This window comes from Rattus norvegicus, chromosome 16 (genome assembly GCF_021556685.1).
Source record: "Rattus norvegicus strain SHRSP/BbbUtx chromosome 16, alternate assembly SHRSP_T2T, whole genome shotgun sequence".
Taxonomy (NCBI): domain Eukaryota; kingdom Metazoa; phylum Chordata; class Mammalia; order Rodentia; family Muridae; genus Rattus; species Rattus norvegicus.
This window is the reverse complement of record NC_141549.1, coordinates 82,712,997-82,737,740: the sequence shown is the minus strand read 5'-3', so window position 1 is coordinate 82,737,740 and position 24,744 is coordinate 82,712,997. Positions and strand designations below refer to the sequence as shown.

General features: G+C 52.2%; 2 protein-coding genes and 1 long non-coding RNA gene across 5 annotated transcripts; 1 reads left to right on the top strand and 2 right to left on the bottom strand.

Annotated features, from left to right (window-relative positions):
• Erich1 (glutamate-rich 1) overlaps nt 1–24,744 on the bottom strand; it is a gene marked incomplete at its 5' end in the record, with an annotated part of 52,793,804 nt that overhangs the window by 926,623 nt on the left and 51,842,437 nt on the right.
• On the top strand, nt 1,922–23,349 carry Kbtbd11 (kelch repeat and BTB domain containing 11). Of its 4 annotated transcripts, none has more exon segments than NM_001107326.2 (2): nt 1,922–2,173; nt 16,777–23,349. In NM_001107326.2, a coding segment is annotated over 1 exon segment (1,902 nt). In that variant the 5' UTR covers nt 1,922–2,173; nt 16,777–17,499; the 3' UTR covers nt 19,402–23,349.
• Nucleotides 3,485–9,702, bottom strand: LOC102551149 (uncharacterized). Its single transcript, XR_015640083.1, has 4 exons — nt 9,491–9,702; nt 7,241–7,317; nt 5,830–6,680; nt 3,485–5,408 (listed from the first exon to the last, which is right to left on the bottom strand). It is a non-coding gene; the product is annotated as an uncharacterized LOC102551149 (long non-coding RNA).

The following is a 24,744-nucleotide window of genomic DNA, read 5'->3' as shown; positions in this document are numbered from 1 at the left end:
CGGAAGCTGGAAATACTTAGAGTACTGGCTCCATTCCTGACAGTCATTGGAATTTAATTGCTTGGGGGGAGGGGGTAGCAATGTGGTACACGAAGTCTTACGGGCTTAAAAAAATATCCTGGGGTCTGTCTGGTCCGGCATGTGTGAGCAAACAACACTCACCATTGCAACAGGAGCCAACCAAAGCACTTGAGAGTAGGAACAGGAACGAGGTGTAACCTGACTGTGACCTACGGGCTACCTTCCTTTCATACCTCCCCCAAGGCTGCATGCAGGAAAGATGAACCACAAAGGCACAGACAGGCAGAGCCGAGAGTTCCCAGGGCAATAGTAGAATCTGGCAAACATCCTGCGAGATGATGGAGAAAGATGGCCCCACTACCCAGTGCACAGCAGACACCCTTCCTTCTGAGGTGGGTGCTGTAAGGGAAACAGAGAGGTCCAGCATCTTGCCCCTGTCAGGTTTGAGGATGACTGTATTCAGGGCGTGTGCTGCTGCTGGCCTCTCTCCCGGCCTGCTCTTCTGACCTGGACCTAGTCAGTTTTACTCAGCACCAAAGGTGTGAAAGGCTCAGTTAGCATCACCCCTGTTCACACCTGTCTCTTGAAGATACCCACGGGGATGAGCCTTGGGGCTGTTGGGCTCTTTCTGAGACGGGGATTGAATGATGTATGCTCCCTCCCTCCATGATTACAGTCCTGGTCAGTTTCAGGGCCTCATAAAGCATGAAGCACTTCCGGTTACCACACCTCTGCTGATTTCACTGACTTCACTGATACAGAGTTCATAAACACTTAAGTAGGGAAACACATGGGGGTGGGGGTAGGGTTACTGCCAAACACCCCTCTATTAGATGCCAGAAAGGTATTTTCAATTTCATTTTTTTTTCATCCTTTCAGAAAATGTCCGTGGACAGCCTAGTGTATAAATGCCTGTTTGAATTGGGGCGGGGTAGGTCTGCAAATCCTGATGTGGGAGCTGAAAACTGATCCACTCCCTATCCAGAGCCAGGGTAATGGAGGCTGGGCCAGTGGAGAAAGCCCCGAGGCCCCATCCTGGTCAGCCTTCTGTCTTTTCTCCACCCACGAGTAAATGGAGACACACTAAGAGACCTCAAGAGTTACATATTTGAGGACAAACTGAAATTAATAACATAATGAAAATGATCTCAGCCCCAAGATGGTCTATTTCTATTGTAACCAACAGAAATGAAGGATTAACTCCAGAAGTTTGTAGCTTTCTGCCCAGGTTGATGCCTGGCTACAGAACAAGAAGGAAGGTTTTTTACAGCTTTGGTGTTGAACTCAGAAGGGCTGGTGGTATAAATTGGCCAAGACTATCAAAGCCGAGAAGAAAGCAAATGTTCAAGTCCTCTGTTCTCTGAAATCTGGCCATCGGTAATTTGCATAAAGCTGTTAAAAGAAGCTTTTACCCCGGGACCAACCCGATTTGACAGGCACCCCACCCCCACCCCGTGTTACCCCAGGCTGCCCACGTAAGAGGGAAAAGCCTGACTAGACACCAGTCCGCTTCACCATCCAGAACTTTTTTAAGATTCTAAACTCTATCCAGATGTGGGAAATAGAGTTTTAATCACTGTGTGTCACATGACTTCTTAGATGCTCAGCAGGACCAGGATGCCCTGCTGAAGGTCGAACAGCCAAGTGCGCCCTAGGTGGGACAAAGCTTGTGACAGACACTTGTTTCTGGTGCTTTTCCGGGTTTAGGGAGGGCTCAACAGGTCGTGTCCGCGGTATGCAGCGGGGTCTCTTAACTGGAGGTGCCCTGTGTGACTTGGAGCTGCCGTCAAGGCCCGAGGCTACCAAGAGCGAGCTCCCAGCTTTTTTCTGTTCACTCGGCCTGGAATGGGTTAAGTGCGGAGGCGCAGGAGCTGCTGCGGGCAGGCGCTGGGCACAGCGCGCACGAGATCCGCGGAGGACTGGCTCAGCTGCAGCCCTTACCGACGGACCTCCAAGCCCGAGGTGGCGGGCAGGGACCGCGAGGTGCACGCGCGCCCCGGCCGTGGGCCGCCTCCCAGCTCGCGCTTCCTCCAAGCGCAGGGCACAGGCAGGAGTAATGGGCTGCTGCCAACCCAGTGGTTGGCGCGCGTGCGGAGGAGCCCGGCGCGCTCCCGGCATCGGGAAAGCGCGCAGCATCTCAGCGCTCGCACAGGGGCGCGGAGGGTTCGCTCGCCCTGGGGGCGCTCCCACAGGTGCGCGCGAATGGTCGCGTGCGCACGCGTGTCACAGACCCCACGCCCCCCGGCCAGGCTGCGAGTCCTGGGCTCCGGTGGGTTGCAGGAGTGGAGGGAGAGCATCAGGCTGCGAGCGGTGAGGTAGGGGGCCCGGGCGCGGCCTGCTTGATTCCGGAACGATGGAGGAACCTTGGGGGTGGTCGGCAGGGATGCTGCTCTTGGAGGGCAGTGGGGACTGACTCGGGGTTCCGGGGACCGGGTTGCTCTAAGACAAGCGCCGGGCGGGGCGTGGGAGGACGACCGGCGACAGTGAGTCGCCCGCGCGGGCCCCTCCCTGGCATGGGTCCGGCTGCTCCTCTCCTGTCTGTGGCTCTGGGTTCTTAATTGGGGGGCTCAGGGACTGGGCGCTAGCTAGCTCGGAATATGGACATGGTTTGGAGGACCCGGTCGGGGACCCCCTGGACGCCACGGATAGTCTGTGGGATGCGTGGGCCGTGACACAGTCACAGTATTGGTTCAGGGAGCCTTGGCTCATAGAGCCAGACGGCGGGTCGGGGATGCCTGGTGGCCTGCGCGGGTACGTGCCTGACAGCACGGTGGGGAGGGGGGTGGAAGGAGGGAAGCGCGCTGCATTTAAATTAGGATTGAGTGTGCGGCTAGCCTTCGTCCTGGGAAGAGGCTGGGAGTGGAGCCCAAGCCTTCCTGGAACCTTGCCATCCCCGCCCGCTGTGCGGCGGGGACAGCTCCCTCCAGGGCAGTGGGGGCAGGTCCTGCCGAGTTCCCCTCTCTTGTCCCGCTGCACCTGTAGCGTTAGACAGGAGGGTTTTCACACCAACATTATTTAGCTTTCTTAAAGAACTACTTCTTTTTACCCCCGCTAGTGTCTATTCCAGAGACAGGAAAAATGAGCTCTTTTCCTTCCACTCACCCCACTCGGGAGCTTATCTCGAAGTCCCCAGCACCTTTCAGCACCAAGGGAAGAGTCCGTGATTCCCCGTGGGTTCCCAGCACCCTACTCCTTCCCCCTGAATTACAGTTACTCGGTCTCTAATTAGTAACCCCCAAGGCTGTTCAATGGCACCCGTAAGCCTTTCATCCTGAGCGGTTCCTATTATTAGACATGCCTCCCCCCAACCCCCAGCTCTGCCAGGCAGAAGGAAGCTTTCCCGGGTACCAGAGTTGCTGGGAAAAACCAGCATCACCCTCTGATTGACTAGGTGCTCCAACGCTCCCTTCCAGTGAAAGTCAGCTAAGGTACTGATGAGATTAAAAAGTCTTCAGAGCTTTTCATATCAACTATGAGAAGTGGCTCTCATCACATTATTAGAAAAATACAAAGGAGAAATACTTCCAACATTTTGTTTACAGCATGTGAGGTCATCTCTGGTTTAGGAGGAGGGAGAGCATTACATGTGTCTTTTTGTACCAGCCCTTCCCAGAAATACCATTTTGGGGGCCATTATGCCTTGTGTCTAGATCTGTGGGCCCCAGACTGGGTCACATGACCACTTTGTTCCCCTGAGATCTTCTGTGGTCCCTGATGAGGTCCCTGCAGTCACAGCATGAACAAAGGGACTTGATGGTGTCCCCCCTCCTTGCAACGCACTCTCCTGAGCTCAGTAGCTCTCCCTTTTGCCAGTTCATATTTCAGATGTTTCCCAAACACCAACGGCAAAGATTACTGTGTAACAACAGCTCGGTGCAAATCTGGATCCACTTAGGCAGTTACACTGATTCTCTGGACCGCCCTGCACTGAGGCTGTGGTCAGAACAGACGGTGTCAGCTGGGCATCAGGACTGCGTGGAGCAGAATAGGCTGCCTCCAGTGGAAACCAGCCCAGTCTCCCACAAGCCCCTGTAATCCTGGGATGTTTGCCCTATTCTGGAAGCCACGGACTGCTGTCTCACTAAACAGCCTTGGTGTTCAGCTTCTCTCTCGAAATTATTGTGGTTGTATGCCAAGAGTGTGAGTGCCAGCGAATGTTTGCAGAATATTTACAGTGAGCAACTTTTATAATAAAACGCAAACTTCTAGGAGTTTACACTCTGGGAACACTCTGGGTCCTGCTAGACATAATATCCTAATTAAATATTGCCTTGGAAACTGAAGCTACTTCGGGTCAGTCCTGACAGTACTGTTCAAATGGCTGGACACTCTTTTTCCTTCAGCGATGTGTGTTGATGTCCGCTGCGAGTATGGCGCAGTCTTTGGTGTTAGGTACAGAATTATGGGTAACAGACCTGGTCTCCCTGCCTGTGCATCTTCGACTCAAAATGAGAGAAAGTAGGAAGCATTCCTTCCCAATACTTGTGTGACGTCTCTGAGGGGAGTGCGTATACATCCCATAAATACATATAACAGAGGCTCCTTGCGTGGCAAGGGGGTTGGTATGGCACATCATCGGCAGGGGCTTCATGTGCAAAGGCCCTGTGGTATGAAATAGATCACTGGAGAAGGCCAGAGAGGAGCCCTTGGAGAGCCTGCCTTGGGTCTGTGGTTTCATTTCAGTTCATATACAGCAATGGAGCTCAACACTGGGAGGCTGGGTGGAGTTGCATGTGGTTCAGTTTTACAGAACTGAGATCCTGCATCAGAGGGAAATCCCGAAGTTGGGCAGTGCTTCGTAAATAAAAAGCCTTGCAGGATAGTTGGCGTCGTCGTCATCTTAGTTAAGAAGTCTTAGAGCCGTGCAGCCTTGGCTTCTGTCTTCACTGTATCTGGGACCTGTGAGCCACACTCCACTCTTGCTGGGGTGGCCATCTCTGCACAGAGTTGGACAAACGCTTCTAGATGCACCGGTCAGTGTAACCATTTAAAACACAAATCCTGTGAGAATGAGCCCTTGTTTACTCCCCATTACCATAGGATGCAGACCTCAATTCTAGCATCAAAACTCCAGTTCAGGTCCTCAGGGCTGAGAGAAGTTGATGCCTTGAATAATAGCATTCATTCATTTTGCTTTCGGCCGTGCAGTCTCAGGGGTGGTATGTCTGCCAATCAGTGCCAGATGTGGCAGCCTAAAGGCAGGCCTAAGTCACTTCTGGCATGGCTGGACAGAGGCAGCTAGGCCTCTTAGTTATCTCTGTGCCTCAGCTCCTTCCCTGGTGAATGGTGGGCTGTGAGGAGCATAGAGTCCTGTGGAAGCTGCACCCCTTTTCCTGAGGAGCCTTCAAAGTCACAGTGTCATTTTCGCCACGGTCCCCGCCTGCTGACTGACAGAGAGATGGAACTCACCACTCAAGGTGCTCTGTCACCCCATACCTCAGGGAGAGTACTGAGGAGGTCACACCTAAGAGGTGTCTTTGTAAAGTATCACCCGACACAGTCAGACCTCCCACTGCTAATTCAACCCTTGCCACCACCATGAGATAAGGGTAAAAAAATATATATCTCAATATATTTTTTGAGGTACCACAGCGAGTACAGTACAGGGTCATTGTTGGTCATGTCTGCATTCCTCAGACAGCATGAGTGCCCTAGTGTGAGTATATGTGTACACTCGTGAGAGAGAGAATGAGTGTGTGTGTATGCACGCACACACATGCACGAGAGAGAGAGAGAGAGAAAGAGAGAGAGAGAGAGAGAGAGAGAGAGAGAGAGAGAGAGAGAGAGAGATTGAGATTGATTGATTACCTGCCAAGAAGTTTAAAGGGAGAGGGATTTATTCTGGCTCAGGTTGGGTCACATTCAGTCCAGAAGCAGCAAGAAGATGAATGTTGCTGCCCCAACGTGCTTTCTTCAATTTTAGCATAAAGATGGTGCCTCCCACATTCAGGGTGGCTCTTCCCTTCAGAGGTACATCTTCTAGATAATTCCAAATCCAGTCAGGTTGACAATGAAGATGAACCATGCAGCAGGCCGGGGCTCCAGGTCCTGAGCTTTGAATGTGATTGTTCTCCAACACTTATACGGAGGCGTGGTCCCAGTTATGGTTAGGGTATAGAGTCTCCCCCGAAAGGCTGTCCTGGAGGCTTGGTTCCTAATGGCACATACTTGGTCATTCGGAGGTTGGTGCTGCTCTCATGCAAGCTCTTGTAGGACTTGGTTCGTCGTGAGTGCACCCCTCACGTTTTGCATCTTGTATAGGGATCACTTGCCCTGTGCTTTTGGCTATTCCCTGAAGCAGCAACCAACAGCCATGCCAACAGCCCTGCAGACAGCCGGCGCCATGCCCTTGGACTTTCCCATCCTCAGAGATAAACAATTTTTCCATGTTTCATAAACTTCCCAGCTCAGGTGTTCAGCTACAGTCACAGGAAGTGTGTTAGCCTACCACAAAGAGGTGGTGGTGCGGTGTGAGCCTGGAGTCTGGGTTCTCTTTCCCTCAGACACCTCCATTTCTCCTAAGCATGCAATGACCGGGTAAGGCGCTCCTCGGAGAACAGAGGGCATCTCCATTGCTCAATTTGCTAGTCTTATCTCAAAAGTGTTTCAGGTGACAGTAAGACTAGTGTTGGACCAAACATCCAGATAGCATAGCACACCTGCAGGAATGATGAAAGGAACCATTTCCCATCTCATAGCCTTTCTTCCAGCTACCCTGAGGTAACCAGGCACAAGCTAGCAGTGCCTCTGTCCTACCCCACAGTACCCTCAGAGCCTAGCATGCTCCTTCATCTTGTACCAAATCCCTCTCCTTTAACCGAAGCTGGCTACATCTCACCCCATCCAATTTCCCATTGTCTTGAAATGCCCTGAGTTTCCAGCAGTCTCTGGGGATCCATGCCACTGGGCAAAAGCCCCATCCGAACATCCCAGCTGTCTAAAGTGCTTCCTTTGCTCAGACTTCTGCAAGGCCGCTGCCAACACAGAGCTTAGCGTTCCTAGCTCTGCAGGAAAGGAACCACAGAGCCCTGTGCTTCTCGTCCCTGTTTTCCAACTCAGTGAGGTAGGATCACAGTAGCCACAGAGCAGGCTCCTACAACAGACTTGCCAAACACTGGAGTTTAAGGGAGGGCACAAAGAGAAGGAGAAGATGGCCAGGACCACAAACCACCAAACATTGAAGGAAAGTCTAGAGGAAACTTTACCCACTAGCTCTTACCTCATGCATAATGTCGGTTAAGTTCTCCAAAAGAGCCCATGGCAGCTGCTTTCCAGATAGGATTCAACTGACGCTGTCTGTAAGAGACAAGCTTCACCTCTAAGGGTAAGGCATGAAGTGAGGGGCAGAGAGTTCTACTGTGCTAAAGGACCCACGGGACCATGGGTGGCTGTGTTTGTGTCCAATGAAACAAGCTAAGTCGGGACCTTTATGGCCAGACAAAGACACTCTGTGTTGCAGAAGCACATTGGATGACGGTAATTAGAACAGTAGTGTCAATCAGAGTGACCGTTGCCGTGGTGAAACGCCATGATCAAAAGCAGCTTGGGGGAGGGAAAAGGACTTATCTGACTTACACTTCCCTGTCACCGACTGTTCATCATTGAAGGATGTCAGGTCAGGAACTCATGAGACAGTAACCCGGGGTGGGGGTGTGGCAGGAGCTCATGCAGAGGCCATGGAGGAGTGCTGCTTACTGGCTTGCTTTTCATGGCTTACTTAGCCTGCTTATAGAACCCAGAACCACCAGCCCAGGCTGGCACTGCCCACAGCGGACTGGGTCATTTCCATCAGTTATTAATAAAGGAAAATGCTGAACTGGCTTGCCTATATCCAGATCTTACGGTGGCATATTCTGAGTTGGTTCCCTCCTCTGATGACTGTAGCGGGCGTCAAGTGGACATAAAACCAGCCAGCACAAGTCGTAGCAACAATAATAATACAGAGATCAGTGTATCAGACAGGCAGTGTTAAGTTGCCCAAACTCACTTGTTCTTGGAGCCAGGTGTTGTTTGGAAGATTGACAGAGCAGGCAGCTAGCATAGCAAGGTGCCCAGAGCTAGCTGGAGACCACTGCTTGCCTTAGTTAATGTCTGTTACCTCCCTGTCCCAAAGGAGAGGGACACCTGGAAGTCTACCCTAAGACACAGCCTGCTCCTTTCCACATACCGTCTATCTTGACGCCTTCTCTGCTGCTCTCTGATAAAGTATGATGGTCTTAGGAGTGCCCGGAATACGCTCTCAGACCCGGGAATGTATAACCTATATAAATGAAAAGTGCCTGTGTAATATTCCTGAGACCCTCTCAGAGAGAAGGTGTTGATGTCTTATAGGCAGGCTACCAGCATGAGCTGGAAGGGTAACGGGCCCCCACCCACGTGACCGTCAGTCCCAATGGGAGGTAATAATCCTAAGAGCATAGCCTCCTCAGTTGTGCTGGGGTTGTGTCACAGCCACTCCTTACCCGGTACTTTACCCTGGTCAGGTACACTTGGGTAGTTTCTGGCTCCTAGAGGGTATCAGTGTTGGAGTGTGGGGAGAGGCCTCCCATGACACAGCCCTCCGAGGTCACACCAGTCACAGCAGAGGTGCAGCCTCACCATTCCAAGGTGGCCAGGAGGTCTTGCTAAGTACTGACCCAAGTGGGAGCTCCTGAATGTGCCGTAAAGCAGCCTTTAAACCCGCACATCAGGAGAAATGATATGAAGATGAATGCTGGCCACCCCTGAGAAGCCAGCGAGGGTGGAAACATCCGGAACTCATGGTGCAAACTCATCCCAGGGCCTAATTGTAGGCAGAGTTTGCAGCCACAAGTGTCTTCACCTCCTGGTCCTTGGGACAGGAAGTGGCCTTCTTGTTCTTACCCATCAGACCACAGGTTCTACCACAGCAGTGGCTAAGCCCTGTCAGCGAAGAGAACCCTGCCGAGCTTTGCTTCACACCCAGTCACCTAGTGACCTAGACTTTCATTTAACCACACCCAGTGCCCCACCTTGATCTTCCTATTCGGTCTCATCAGACCCAGGCCTCCTATCGTCCTGACATCCAAACAGGATGTGAGGCTTTGCACGCTAAATGTGATGAAAAGACTCATGTGTTTCCTCTGGACCTGAAGCAGTTAACACTTGCTGTGCAGGCTGAACCGGAAGCTCCAGTTCCATAACATCCTATGTTGGAGAACTGAACGGACAGTTCTCACACAATGTAGGCACAATGGGTGAGAAGAGCCATGAAGCTTGGGGGGGGGGGGCTTCCCAGCCGTTTGTTCTGCCTCTCTGATTGGAAGACACAGTTTGGGACCTGCCTATGGTTGGGCAGCTCTCATCCTGCTGCCACCGTGTGCGACCTTGCCTAAGTTTAACCCCTATAAAGCCAAGAGCTTAGAGCTTCAGAGATCACACCCGTGAGTGTTCATTTTGATTTCCCTTATTTCATTTGCCTGGAATGTGAGTAACCACAGCAGTCACTCACCCGTCCTGTTCAAGAGCATGGGATCCAACTGAGACCTGTTGCCTGGTGACAATCTCACTTTGTCTGGGATCTTTGCACCTTGCGTTTAGTGTAGGCCGGCTCACTCCCTTGAAAAGTCTCCTACTGAAGTGTTCAGAACAGCAGATTATAAACTACAAGACTTTAGGTAAACAGCAAGTGACGAGAAAGGAGACACTCCAGTTTCCGAGACTGAACGGTTATTGTCGGGCCTTTGATGTTCACCCCTTCTGAGAAAGCCCACACCACAAAGCCGGAGGAAACGCCTCTGTACTTCATAAGCGCACAAAAGACCCATCTCACCCCCCTTCCTGTGTTTACCACTTTATAAATGGTAGGTGGCCCTTTTATATTTTATAAGGCATGTAAATGGCATTATAGAGTGACATCCGGAAAGCTGTACAAAGCCTAGCTTGTGTTTGTGGGATTCACACTGATTGGCTTGCCCAGGCCTTAGCTCGTTGATTCCAAGGTGAAGGTAACAGTGTTGCAAAATAAGAATCAAAACCTTTTACCTTTTGCCCACATCTGAAAGGACTAAACAGGCGGCTCCACCCCCTCACAGGCTGCTTTCCTTCTTTGAAAGCCACTGATAGTTCGGCTTCTAACCAAGGTGACATAACGGTGACCACTCAAGATCCTGCTGCCCCACTGGCTCCTGAGGTCCCCTATGGTTCCATCTGAGCCAGACTTACTCCCAAAGCCTTACCCCACCCCCTGCCCCCCCAGGCTCCCTCTGGCTCCGGAGTCAATTTCACATTCTCTGAGCACAGCATCTGGCCCGGAAGTCAGGTTCTGTCACGATGTCTTAGGTCTTGTGTCCCCTCTTAGCTGATCATGGCATCTGATTCTACTGGAACATGTGCCAGCTCTGTCTGTCTCCTCCTGATACAGTCCCTGGGACTGAGGACTAACTGATGTCTTGCCCCATTCTGGTGTTCATTCCTGTGTACTCGGCACAGGGCAGGTGCCTGCTAATCACCACCAGGAAGTATTTCCCAGCGCTGGAGCATCAGTCAGAGCCTGAGTGGATAGATGGTGGACAAAGCTGCAGGTTCATCAGCCCGGCTGGTCTTTAGGACACTGTGAGCTGGCAGTGGGGAAACGTTCAGTTTTAGTTCTGGGCTCTCAGGAGAGCTGACAATCAGGCTGAGGCAGGCATTGCCAGGGATTGGATGTTGAAGCTATAAATGTCAGCTAGTCTTACATTTCCCCGGGGTTGTAGTGATTCCGGCGGGGAGGGGGTTGTGCTTTGTTTTTCTCCAACTTTGCTTGAGTCACCAAGAGGGTCAAACACTTGGGATATTCTGTGTGCATCCGGACATGTGTTTTCATGTGCCCAGAGCACAGCTCGAGTCCTCTGACCTGTAGATGTTTTGAGTGAAGGAGCATTTAATGTCAACCCCTTTCTATCAATAATACAAGTCTGATCCCCATGGGTTTGTCTGCCTTGTACCAGGGATGGAGTGGATGGGGGTTTTCCCTAAAGCCTACTGGAGCAAATGTTCTCTTCGTGCTGCCCTAAGCCTCCCAGAACCTCAAGGTCTGCGCTGAGATCACCCTAACGTGGCTGTAAACAGAGTTCTGTGAGTGGTATTCCATCGGGGCCGAGGGAAATGATTTCTAGTATTGTTCCTGCACTTTGGCCAGGACGGAGGTGCAGGGGAATAAAAGGGAAGCCGAGAAACCCACGAGAGCTCAGAGGGTAAAAGAGCGTCTGGGAGAGGAATTTAAGCATGAGTACTTTTTCGATGGAAAAACTTCAGAAAGATCAAACAAGGCTACTGACCCAGTGTTGTTTGTTTGTTTTTTTTTGTTTTGTTTTGTTTGGTTTTTGTTTTTGTTTTTGTTTTTGTTTTTGTTTTTTTCCGGAGCTGAGGACCGAACCCAGGGCCTTGCGCTTGCGCTCTACCACTGAGCTAAATCCCCCAAACCCACTGACCCAGTTTGTATACATTTGAGACTTTCGAGATAACGGCTTTTATGGGGCTGGAGAGACGGCTCAGCGGTTAACAGCACCAAGTGCTCTTCCAGAGGTCCTGAGTTCAAATCCCAGCAACCACATGGTGGCTCACGACCGTCTGTAATGAAATCCGATGCCCTCTTCTGGCGTGTCTGAAGACAGCTACAGGGTACTTATATGCAATAAATCAATTAAATCTTTAAAAAAAAAACGATATGGCTTTATGCTTTAAAGTCTGCAAGTTGTATGATTACACAAGCCAAATAGGTTTGTTTCTGTGAATATGGAGAGGCACTGGGTGTGACAGCAGACTCCCGTGAATCCCAGCACTAGGGAAGAAGGGGGCTGTAGCTTGAGGCCAGACAAGGCGGCCGCGAGGCAGGGTACAGTTCAGCGTGGGCTGTAGAGCGAAGTCTTGTCTCAGGAGAGACAAAAGCAGAAGGACTCAGTGCCATTATCTACAAGAGGCTGCCCCCTGCCTCGCCAGCACACAGCATGGCTACCAACCCCGAGCTCTCTCACACACAACACCCTGTCATCTCACACACAACCTCGTGCACTGTAGGCTTCGGGACATTTCTATATGGGTGCTTATGAGCTATTTTTATATCCCTCAGTAATGAATGGTCTCAGATTTCAGGGTCCTGGTGGGTGGGTGGGCGGGGCACACTGAAGCATCTTGTCCTTCCGAGCAAGAGATTTTTTAGCTAGTAATGTCATAGGCATACAATATGGCAGGGAGTGTACGAAGTTCAGACCTGTGCATCTAACAAGGGGCCTCTCAGAGGTTTGACAGTGCATGAGGGGGCCATGCCACGTAGCTGCAGCCTGTCCTTGGTGTCCAGGTGATTCTTGTCAACCTGTTGATTGCTGTCTGTTGGTTATGGGTGAGCCTCGGGTAGCCCTGGCGGTCGGTGCAAAGTGCTTGGCGAGCTTCCTTTTGGAAAGTCAGGAGTACAGGTTCGAGGAGAGTCATAGCGTGGTGGCTGTCATTTCTTTATAGGAACTGTGAGGGGGAGCGGGGGATGACGGCCATGGGCTGCTGTATCTGAACATGACCTCTGTCACCCTAGCCACACTCCATTAACTTCACTTAGCTCCTTGCCAGGGATGGGCCCTTCCTCCTACTGGACTTCACACTTTCATGAGTGAGATGAAGGTGCCACACACGGTGAAAACGAGCCCACGTCAGCGTCCTCTGGCTGCTGTACCCGAGGCCAGCTGTGATTGGAGCAGGTGCCAAGCTTAAGGGATAAGAAGTTTGGCTCACAGGAGAATGGCCTTTGCTAAACAAAGCTGCCAGCCCTGACACACACACACACACACACACACACACACACACACACACACACATATCTCTACCTCATACCCTTCCTTGCAAGGCCACCGTCTTGAGCTTGTGGGCACTCACTATCTCAAGAGCTGCTGCTCTGGTGGGTTGGAGGGAAAAGTGCGTGGTGAGTGGAAAGGCATTGGCCTGCATCTCATCTGCTGGCCCAAGGAACTGGGTTGTGTTTCTTGGCTCTTGACTATGAAGCACCAGGTATGGGGAGCAGAGACACTTTTCCCAGGGAACTTGGGGTCCTCCTGTAGGTGTGGGGGACACAGGCATGGTGTGGGAGAGACACGGGGGAGGTTTGTCTTTTGGTACATCCTGTCATTGAAGTTTGCCTCAGGTTTGTAAGTCCATCAACAAACGTAGAGTGAGTTGGCTGTAGTAAACTGAAAAGATTTTTTTTTAAACAACTGGCATTCTGGTAAAGCATGGCATTTAATTTTGAATAAACCGATGCCCACATTAAGCACATAGCCCAGTGTCCACATTGGGGAGCCACACAAGCCCATTCTAATGGTAAATATAAACGGACAGACACTTAGTGTTGTTTACACACTTTTAAGGTCCAGAAGGTCATATTCTCATGGAGACAATGCTGTGTAAATTATGTATAATCAAGCCTTGTTATAGTGCATGATTTCCTGATTAGCTAAGAAGGAGGTTTTCTCTACCACCCATTCCCCCTTTTCCTGCTTTTGCGAGCTCCTTCCAACCCCTGTCCTGGGAGAGCTGCCCCGCTGAGGGGAGTCTGTCCTAAGGTCAAGAGCAGGCTTCCAGAGCTTCAATTACTGCACCATAATAGTGAGGGAGGCGCTCTGCAGGAGACAGCAAGGAATTCCTCAGCCCAGAGCCAGCCACAAAGCAGGGAAATTTCCACTTCCAAACCTCCATCTGGTTTAGAATTTCATGGGAATGGTCTTAGCAGAACTACAGCCGTCTGAGTCTTTTTCTTTATTCTGTTTGTTTAGACTTTCATAACATCTCAAGGATGGTTTAGCTTACAGTTAATACTCCGATACGAGCATGGCTACTCTGATTGAGCAGCTAACGTTGCTTCCCTGAACATGGCTCTATATGAGAACAGGAGGGAAGCAGCGTCAGAAAGCTCAGTTGCTCATTCCCACAGACAGCCTGTCAGGAAGCCATACCTGGGGCTTCTGTGTAAAAGTGAGTTGGCTGCTCTGTTTCCAGGCTAAGCCTCTGTAAGGGGTGCCTTGCTCCTCTGGGGGAAGTTTGATACCCCCAGCTCTTCTTTGAGATAGAGAGCTGTGCCGTCAACCTGAGCTCCCAGTTGCACTGCAGTTCTGAAGTGTAATCCCGGCTCTGGTGCGGGACAGCGTGATTGCCAGGTTGCTCATAGCCTGTTACCAGTCAGCTTCATACAGGTGTCACAGGGTGACAGGGGAGCTCTTGCTTGAGGAGGGAGCAGAGTGAGGCTACCGCTGTGTCATGCTCAGACCACAGAGCTCAGCCCACCCACTCTGCTGTCCGTGCTAAGGGCAGCATGGGACACAGAGGAATTCAGTGTGATACTATTAAAGCCATCCTCTGGAAATGTGCTTCCACAAGGCACGATGGTGGTGTGTGTGTTGGGACGAAGGGCATTGTCTGAGTTAGGGTTTTACTGCCGTGAATGGACACTAGACCAAAGCAACTCTTAAAAAGAACATTTAATTGGGGCTGGCTTACAGGTTCAGAGGTTCAGTCCATTATCATCAAGGCAGGAACATGGCAGCATCCAGGCAGGCATGCCGCAGGGAGAGCTGAGAGTTCTACATCTTCATCTGAAGGCTGCTAGGAGAAGACTGGCTTCTAGGCAGTTGGGATGAGGGTCTTAAAGCCCACACCCAGTGACACACGAACTCCAACCCTCCTAGCAGTACCACTCCCTGGGCTGAGCATATACAAACCACCACACGCATTAAGAGCACAGCAAGCATGCTTTTGTAGCTAACTGAGTTTCCTTTCCCTGAATGAGTAGGAGGAGCTAGAGGGTTCGATCCGAGGCCTCGTGAGCAGAGACAGGTCCCATAGGTATGGGCCAGACCATCCCACTGCCTTAGCATAGCTTCGTCATGTAGACTGTGCTCCCTTATTGAACCTTCTTTGCGGCTTTAAACTGTTTCTATGGGATCTTCAAATGGCTAATCCCAAGCCTCCCTTTTAGAATCTTCTGTTGCTTGGTTCCCCTCCCAGACTGTGAAGGAGCGTAAAGATACCACAGGATTATCACCTACACATTCTGGGGACTATCAAGCCCAGGGAACCAGGCTGTTCTGAGACCACTTCCCAGGACAGACGATCTAAGGTTGGTGGTCTGTTGCCTGTCCCAGAGGCATTGTGAAGAATGGGCTAACCGGGAGGCCAGCCCAGCTTCTGTCTCATACAGTGAAGTTTCCAGACATTTCCACAGGAGCCACGGCATGCCCTGCTTCTGACTTCAATTTCCTTCAGTGGCTAAGCCCGGAAGAAAAGCTCTACTACCTCTGGGGTGCTGGTGTACCTCTCTGTGTTTGCAGTCATCCTCACATCCTCATTGTAAGCTGCCCACCACTGTAACAAATACCGATAAACAAGGGAAGAGTGTTGTTTGGGCTTGCTGCTTAAAGGGTCATGGTCCATTACACAGGGTAGGTGTGACAGCAGGGGCTCCGTCTATGGTGGTGACAGTCTGCCCGGGTTTTGTCTTGTCCTGGCAGATGAGAAAGCAGAAAACTAGGTGGGATAGAGATGGGCTATGACCCTGGAGTCATAATGCCAGCTCCTAAACAGATATATATCTCCGGGATAGCAATGAATGTGGCCCAAGTCAAACTCATAACTTAAAACATGAGGTTTTAAAAGCAAACTTTTAGAGGGTGGGTTAATGTGTTCGTGCAGGTCTCACAAAGGAACTCTGTAGATGGCAACATCCCGTCCCAGGGTCAAAAGGTTGGGCACGCCTGCCACTTCAGGCATCCACAGCCACCTCCAACACAGATCTAGCTGGGAACCATGTGTTTAAACATAAGCCCGCCCGAGAGGGACAGGTCACACTGAAACCGTATGGACACTGTGTAATGGTGTACGTGTAGAGCAGGTCATGAGATGTGCAAGGAAAGCAACTGAATGCTTCTTCTCCATTGCCTAGGGGGACAAGTGATTCTCTACTTAAGCACCAGGCCTGAGTCACCTCTGCTTTTCTTGTTTCACCCTCTTCAGAAGGCTAGAGTACATCTGGACCACAATAACCTGCCCCTTAGATCGCCAGCAAGGCAGGGAGCCGTAGCCCAGTTTGTGCCAGGGCAGGAGAACTCAGCCTGGTATTCTGCGGGATCCCGACCCCCTCCCTCACCTTCCTTGGTTGCCTTCATGCTGTTTGGCACTTTCCTCTCTGAGGAAGAGACCTGACTGCAGTAATGACCACAGGGGTAGCAGGGTGGAGCATCAGAATAGGATCCTTGCCTGAGGACCATTTCAAATATTTGACACGTTTTGGTATTTTTTTTTTGCCTGTTTGGGTTTTTTTTGTTTGTTTGTTTGTTTTTGGTAATTGAATGAATCGTTGTGCAAAAAGGGCAAGGAGACTGCCAACACATTAATCAAGTTAACAAGGTTTTGTAGCGACCCTGCGCTTCCTCAACCCGAGGCCTCGGTTCTAAACATAGCTCTCCTGGGTTAAACCTTGGCACCCTGATAGCTGACTACTTCCAACTTATGGAACCAGCCACGTCGTCAGGTTTGCTGTGGTCAGTGTAATACCTGTTGCCTCTTTTGATAATACCTATTACCTGAACTGGGTTCTTTTTAGACCTGAGCCTGGAGGAAGGCTGAGTAATTATGTATTTCCTGTCCATCAAACTCCAGTGATGATCAGACGTGTGTGGGCACCAGACTGGAGTGATAACTGCAACTGGCGGAGGGTCTGGGGTAAAAGCATTTTCACTCAACAGTAAAACTCAAATCTTCCCTCTTTCCTTCTGCACACAGGAGCAAGGAGGTGGAGAGTGATGTGGGGACCTGACGGGGAAGGAAGCAGCGGAGGCTCCCGATGACAAATGAGGAAAACCTGGGTACACACACAGACGCTTCCTTTCCAGCCATTCACCCATAGGTGGAGTGCTTCCCTAGGTGGACAGTGTGGGTGGGAAGCTGCCACCCAGACACACACCTCAGCTGGATTCTCGGCTGCACAGCGGGAGTCTGTAGAACAGAGCGGAAGCTAAGGATTTAAGTGTGGCCACCGCCCCTGGAAGATTTGCTGGTCCTGGGTCTACAGTACTGTGATAGGAGGTGACTCAGTGGGTCCACCCAGAGTCCAAGGACGCCCATGCTTGTGGCCCAGACACACTTAACCTCAGTTCTCCAAAGGAGCAATACAAAGGAGCCTCAGCTCCGAGCAGTCGATGTGTAAACTGCAAAAAAACAAAGCAAAAACCAAACCCCTCTTTGCCACCAGGCTAATTGACCTCCGCCCCACGGACGTAGCCTGAGTTGAAGTTCCCCTTTCGAAAGTTCAGTGAGAGTTGGGGCGTTGAGAGGAGAGTGGGAAGGGCAAGGTGGGAGTGGCGTGAACAGGGGGTGGACACATGTGAAATCCGATCCGGTGCCAAGGAAAGGGTTTGTGCTGCCAGAGACCCCAGGGCAAAGCTCTACCTCCACCGGGCATGTGTGGCTCCTGAGCTGGCCGACTGCACACGACACAACCCACTCATGGAGAACTCGGTGGCGCCTTTCGTCCTCTACCCGGGGACTGAGCCCAGGACTCCGGGAGAGGACAGCCTGCCTCTGCCAGCCGAGGAAGAGGGCGCTGCATCCCCAGCGCAGACACCCTGCAGTCTAAGCGCCTCGCTGTGTTTCAGCTCCGGGGACGACTCCCCGCCGCAGTCTCGCGCCTCTGCCGCGGAGGGCTCCGAAGCTTCTCCGCCTTCTCTCCGCAGCGACCTGCGTGTGGTGGAGACGCAGTGGGATGTCAGCAGCGCGGCGTCCCCAGAGTCCCCACAGGAGTGCGCGCGCCCGGAAGAGCCCGCGTCGCCGGAGGAGCCCCCTTCCCGCCGCGAGCACGCGCGTCCCGTGGAGCTCGAGTCTTTAGACGAGCTTGGGGAGCCCGTGCCTGTGCCGCCCGGGGTCGGGTCAGAGCACGGAGAGCCCGACTTGGTCATCGAGGTGGCAGGTCGCCGGTTGCGGGCTCATAAGGCGGTGTTGGCGGCGCGCAGCGACTACTTCCGCGCGCGTGCGTCGCGGGACGTGCTGCGGGTGCAAGGCGTGAGCTTCACTGCCCTGCGGCTGCTGCTGGCCGACGCGTACAGCGGGTGCATGGCCGGCGTGCGACCGGACAACGTGGCCGAGGTGGTGGCCGGCGCGCGCCGCCTCCAGCTGCCCGGCGCTGCGCAGCGCGCCACCGAGGCCATGGCGCCGCAGCTGAGCCTGGACAACTGCTACGAGGTGCTGAGCGCAGGCAAGCGGCAGCGGCTGAGCGAGCTGCGCGACGCCGCCTACCGCTTCATGAGCGACCACTATCTGGAGGTGCTGCGCGAGCCGGCCGTCTTCGGCCGCCTGTCCGGTGCAGAGCGTGATCTGCTGCTGCGGCGCCGCCTGGGTACGGGCCGCGCCTGTCTGCTGGCCGCTGCCCTGGGGACAACCGGGGAGCGCTCGGGCAGTCGACCGCAGAGTCCGTCCGGGGACGCAGAGTCGCGCGGGGACGCAGCGGTTTATTGCTACCAGGCGGAGGCCGGGGAGTGGCGAGAGCTGACTCGGCTGCCCGAGGGCGCGCCCGCGCGCGGCTGCGGACTCTGCGTGCTCTTCAACTACCTCTTCGTGGCGGGCGGTGTGGCTCCTGCGGGTCCCGATGGCCGCGCGCGCCCGTCGGACCAGGTGTTTTGTTACAACCCGGTCACCGACTGCTGGAGTACTGTGCGACCCCTGCGCCAGGCGCGCTCGCAAGTGCAGCTGCTGGCTCTGGACGGCCACCTATATGCCGTGGGCGGCGAGTGCCTGCTCAGCGTGGAGCGCTATGACCCTCGAGCTGACCGCTGGACCGCGGTGGCCCCGCTTCCCCGGGGCGCCTTCGCAGTGGCCCACGAGGCTGCCACCTGTAACGGCGAGATCTATGTGTCCGGGGGCTCACTCTTCTACCGCCTGCTCAAGTACGATCCCCGGCGCGATGAGTGGCAGGAGTGCCCATGCAGCAGCAGCCGAGAGCGCTCTGCCGACATGGTGGCCCTCGACGGTTTCCTCTATCGCTTTGACCTGTGTGGGAGCCGCGGTGACGCTCAGGCTGCAACTGGTTCAGGTGGTGGGGTCAGCGTGTTCCGCTACCATTGCCTGGCCAAGCAGTGGAGCCAGTGTGCTGCACACCTGCGGCCCCCCGGCGCACCCGCAGGCCTGCAGCCCTTTCGTTGTGTTGCCCTGGATGGTACCATCTACTGTGTGAGCCGCGCTGGGACCTGGCGTTTCGTGCCTTCTCAGGACACTGAGGCTGGCAGCGATATGGGACCCGGTGGCAGTTTTGAACCTGAGCCCCTGGGATCCCCGCTGGATGTCCGGGGCGTACTCTTTCCATTTGTGCTCAACCTGCCTGAGAAGCCGGACCGTGGGGAACAGGGTGCGGCCTAGGACAGGATCAGCTGGGCAGCTCCACTGTCCAGCACTTGTGGTGGTGGGGGGCTCCAAAGAATGGGCTGGGCCCCACCCCCAGTAGGGGAGGGAGGGCAAAGAGGTCTCAGGAATGGAGGACGCGCACAGGCCAGGCTGCTGGCCACACTGCATCGTGCAAACGCTTTGAGAGTAGAAGCTTCAACTGGCGCTGAAGACATTTTTGCAATGCTGTTTTAAGCCCCGCTTTGCAGTGCTGGATTCTGCTTTTGCTTCGCTTGTTTGGGGGGGGGGTGTCATAGCTTAAAGTGTGGGAAGATAGATACAGAGAAGCCCATACCTAAGGGAAGAAGTAGAGGAGGCCAGGATAAAGTGGGACGCAGGTGCAGATTCGGGTATAATGAGGAACCTGCCCAGCCCCCTCCTTACCAGCGAGTGCAAGGTTCTCAAACCTGAATGGGGTCCTAAAGTAGGCCAGGTATCCTTGCAAACCACAGAGAGACGGTCAAACCCCGCTCTGAGGTTTAAGTCGATAACTTAGAAGATCTGCACGACCTAACCAGGACCTAAAAAGTTCACCGTGTGTTCGCAAGTAGGTTCAACTTCAAACAGTAACTTCTCAAATACTGAAGGCAAAGGGTAGTTGACCAGTAGAGTTGCCGTTGTTGCTGACTGAACGGAAAAGAACCTCAGGTCAGGAGACCCTGGTAGTTCTGCATGTTCACCCCCTTTCCCGTCTTAGAATGAACCAGGGAGATTTTTTTTCCTTCCTAGAACAGGAGGTTAAAATCATGTTTTGACAGTTGCATGCTTTGAACCCTCTGCTCGGTTGTTTTGAACGTATCTTCTGTGATTCTGAAGAGGGAGATTAATTTACAACCACCTCAAAGAAAGTGTATGTGTGTATGGGGTGGGGGGTGATATGCTATGGAGGAGGAAAAGGAGAAACGCACCGTTTTGAGTGTAGTTTAGCAAGCAAGTGGCATTCATTTAACTTCCTAAACACCCTACTCGAGTCCAAAGGAGACTCAGACTTAGGTTGCAGGACCAAAACCAAGTCCGTTCATTTTCTCTCATGTGTTGGGCTGTTGTGCTTTTGAGAATATACAGGCAAGGATCCCTGTTTAAAGAACAGAATGTGTGCTCCCAGATAACTGGTTTAGATTCCATACCTAACCCTGCTGTTTTATAACAGTGGGGGTCCTAAGTATTCATCGTTTCTGGAACATAAGAGGTAGCCCCGTGTTCACCGTGCCATCTCTGTAGAAATCACTGGTTAGCTGAGAACCAGGCTACACTTTATAGTCTGTTCTGAAAGGTCACGGTGAAGTGTGTTTAGAAACAGCCAGCTTGAATCTTCTGCATGACCCAGGGGAATGGAGTTTATAGTTCCTGTTTGTATGTTCTGGTCTCTTTGTGCTTGTTCGTGGTTACTCATAAACCAAGAGAATGTCTTGGCCACTTGGTTAAGCATCTTAAGAAAAACAGACTTCCTATTGCCTGGTTTTATTGGTCCTTTTTGAGGGGCGTCCTGGGGAAAGGCTTGCAGATGAGCCAAGGGAGACGGTGCCTAGAGACACACCTTCATCGCTGAAGTACCAGACTTACAGAATACTGTCACGTGACGTTTGCCTAAGAAGCCGTTCCTCTGACATTCACTTTTGAAATTGGTCCTCTAGGGTGACATGTCCCCAGAGAGGGCAGATGTACACCAGACAGGAGAGTCTTCCTGTGGGCATAGTGCCCCACAGAGCACAAACAAACCCCAAGGAAGTCAAAAGGATTAATGTACTTACTTGCAGATCGTGAAAGGACATTAGTTCGTCGATCACGAATAGAGGCCCTGCTTTTTGAGAACTTATAAAGTATCTTGTGTCCTGTTTATAAACAGTGACCCCCACTGAAAACAAATGCTACAGGCCTTGGCACATCTCAGCAACCATGCATTTTGTTCCTGGGATCTGGAAGACTTACTACCCATCTGTCTTAGATTCACTTTCCGTGATAAAAAGCAACTTAAGGGAGAGAGGTTTCATTCTGGCTCAGAGTTTGGGTTACAGCCCTTCATACTGTGGAAGTCCCAGGGCAGGGCTGTGAGGGGGCGGGTGCTTCTGTACCTGCAGTCAAGACACAGTTAATGCATACTGTCTATGGTGGTTTGCATATGCCCTGCCCCAGGGAATGGCACTGTTAGGAGGTGTGGCCTTGTTGCAGTGGGTGTGTCACTGTGGTCGTGGGCTTAAGACCCTCATCCTAACTGCCTGGGAGCCAGCCTTCTTCTAGCAGCCTTCAGATGAAGATGTAGAACTCTCAGCTCCTCCTGCACCATGCCTGCCTGGATGCTGCTGTGTTCCCACCTTGATGATAATGGACTGACTTTCTGAACCTGAAAGCCAGCCCCAATTCAATGCTGTCCTAATAAGAGTTGCCTTGGTCATGGCGTCTGTTCACAGCAGTAAAACCCTAACTGAGACACCGACTCCACTCAGCTGTCTCCACGCATACATTCCCAGGACCCGGTTAGAAAATGCTGCCACCCATAGGAAGAAGCTCTTTTCATTCCAATTAATGTAATCAAGTTAACTCCCCACAGACGTGCTTAGCGGCCCAACTCCCAGGTGACTCTAGATTCTGTTCACAGCAACCTGCACCCCCACAGCAAGTGTTGGTATTGGTTTGGTAGTGAGGGTAGCGGGGTTTGAGAAGGATGTGTCTCCAGTGTGTGAACCAGGTAGGTGCTTTCTCCATGCTGGTCTCATTCCGCCTCCAACTCCACCTGGGAGTTTGGTCGGTGTCAGCACAGATCTGACTATCAGCTAAGAGTCAAATAAGGCTACGATGCCTGGAACACCCAGCCTCAGCTCTTAGGACATTAACCCTTGTACACAGACACCCTGAGTGTTTGAAGGGACAGCACTCTTAAGGAGTAAATGATTGATACACTAAGATTGACCTTCTGTTTGGTTGATGGGTAACTGCATTTATATCTCCAAGGTTTGTTTGGAATCTTAGCAACGAGCTGATGTTTCTGGATTTTTCTTTTCTTTCTGTTTTGTACTTTGGCATGGGGCGAGCCCCACCTCTAGGGCAGACACTTGGCATCTCGGCAGACTTGGAATGTGGTGATTCTGCTTCTGAGGAAATGACGGCAGGAGTTTCTTTTACTCTAAGGAAAATGAACGTTGTGGAAATCTTGTTGGCTGCTTAGTGTCTTACGTGTTTTCTGTTTTTGCTGCACAAGCAAAGAAAGGAAAAAGAACAGGGTCCCTCTAGCCCTGGTGGGTGACCGTGTGACTGCACTTTGTCCAGTGTTGGAACTGAGGGCCTCTGAGGGTGTGCTGCTCTCTGCTGAAGTCAAGATAGAGTCAGGACATGATGGTTTGGAACGTTTCAGTGGCAGATGTGAGCCCAATAGCTCTTTGGTGTAGTGTTTCACTTTAGGGGCCCTCCCTAGCTTGCAGAAAGTCTTCATTTTGATACTTGGTTTTGTTTTGTTTTATGTCCCCATTTTTTCTGTAATATTATTCACAAGAAGGTAATGACTCCAGCTGAAAGTGGAACTCTGCCAGCACTCTCTGCCTCTGTGTTTATCCAAGCAGACATGTCAGGGATGCTCTGCCCACATCCATGAAGAGGGCAGCACCGTGAGATGCTGAGGGATCTGGCAGGAAGTGGGTCCTGGCAGCAGCTTCACCTGGCTTTGTGGCCAGGTTTGGGTGTCTGCGTATTCCAATGTGAGGTTGCTCTCCCCCGCCCCGTCATGCTTCGTAGAGCTTTGACTAGTACCTACTACTAACTAGTATGTACCCGTGGCCATTTACTAAAGATCCCTACCTGTCTGAGGCAAAGTCGGGCCAGCTGTCTGTCACTGTGCTCCACACTTGAGTTTTTACCCTAGGCATAAATGCTCTAAAACCTTGTATGTTTGTCACCTGTGCCAAGACGAAATAAACTATGTGGAAACTCCCAGCGCTCCTGAAGTGTGGCTGTGCTTTCTTCTCTCTCTCTGACCCCCAGAGCGACAGGTATGGTGTATCCCAATAACAACTGGGCCCTAATGAGTCGCAAGAGACCCATGGTCACTGCCGCCAGCCGCCATGGATCCTGAGGCTTCTTCTACCTCTCAAGCTCAGGATGTTCGTGACCTCCACGTTTTCATTTGTCCACATAGCTAGCCAGGTCACAGGCTAATCCTGCCCTGGTCACTTGGGAGGTTATGGACCCGTGAAGGATGTATGTGGTATTGTAAGATTCACGAGGCTGTGTAGAACCAAGAAGTGGTCACTTCATGCCACACAAGGCTTCTGGCTGCATAGAGGGTCTGGGTGTCCAGGATAGAGAGAGGGGGCCAAGCCAGGCCTTTGCTGTGGCTCCTGTAGGGGACAGGCAGAGCAGACGGCTCATTGTTGACAAGTTTCACAGATTCTGGGTTCTGGGCTTTGAAGGTCTTCTTAGGGTTTTACTGCTGTGAACAGACACCATGACCAAGGCAAGTCTTATAAAAGACAGCATTTAATTGGGGCTGGCTTACAGGTTCAGAGGTTCAGTCCATTGCCATCAAGGGGGGAGCATGGCAGCGTCCAGGCAGGCATGGTGCAGGCAGAGCTCTGCGTCCACAGTGACACACCCACTCCAACAAGGCCACACCTCCCAACAGTGCCATTCCCTGGGCAAAGCGTATGCAAACCATAGCAGGGGTTATCTCCCATTCCTGCCTCTGTCTGGTCTTTAGGGTCCTCTCTGATTCCCTGGCTCTAGGCTCTGGGCAGTTCAGAGCATAGGAAACACAGTTTTGCATCTCAAAGTCAGAGAAGGGTGTGGGTGGGCTGGTCTGTCTGAGGGACGTGCCAGCCAAACCCTGTGCTGTTTTTCCTAGGAACTGACTGATTCAGGGGCGAGGGGGGTGTCTCTCCCCGGCAGCAAGTCCTAGCATGTCAAAACATCATAAAACAGAAAACACGAGATATAGTCACATCGGTCAACCGCACCTCTTGGAGAGGGTTCATGGGGAACTGGAAATGTCCTGGCAGCCCTTGTCATTCTTTGTCCCTGTGAGCATCACTCAAGTCCACTAGGATTCCACAGTTGGTTCCGGGGAGGGGGGAGTGAGGGGCTCCTACATCACATGGCTTTCTGACACCCCCAGGAAGCTCAAAATAAACCAAGACAGGCTCGGCAGTTGAGAAGAGGCGACCCCACTGAACAAAGGGGATCCAGCGAAGCAGAAGGGACAAGAGGAGCTGAGGAGAACCAGATGTGCACAGCAGCCCCAGCCAAACACAGGACTTAAACTGGCTCAACCAATTCAAGCTTAACTTTGACTAGCCTACAGATAAATGAGACTTAAGACTATGGTTGTTTTAT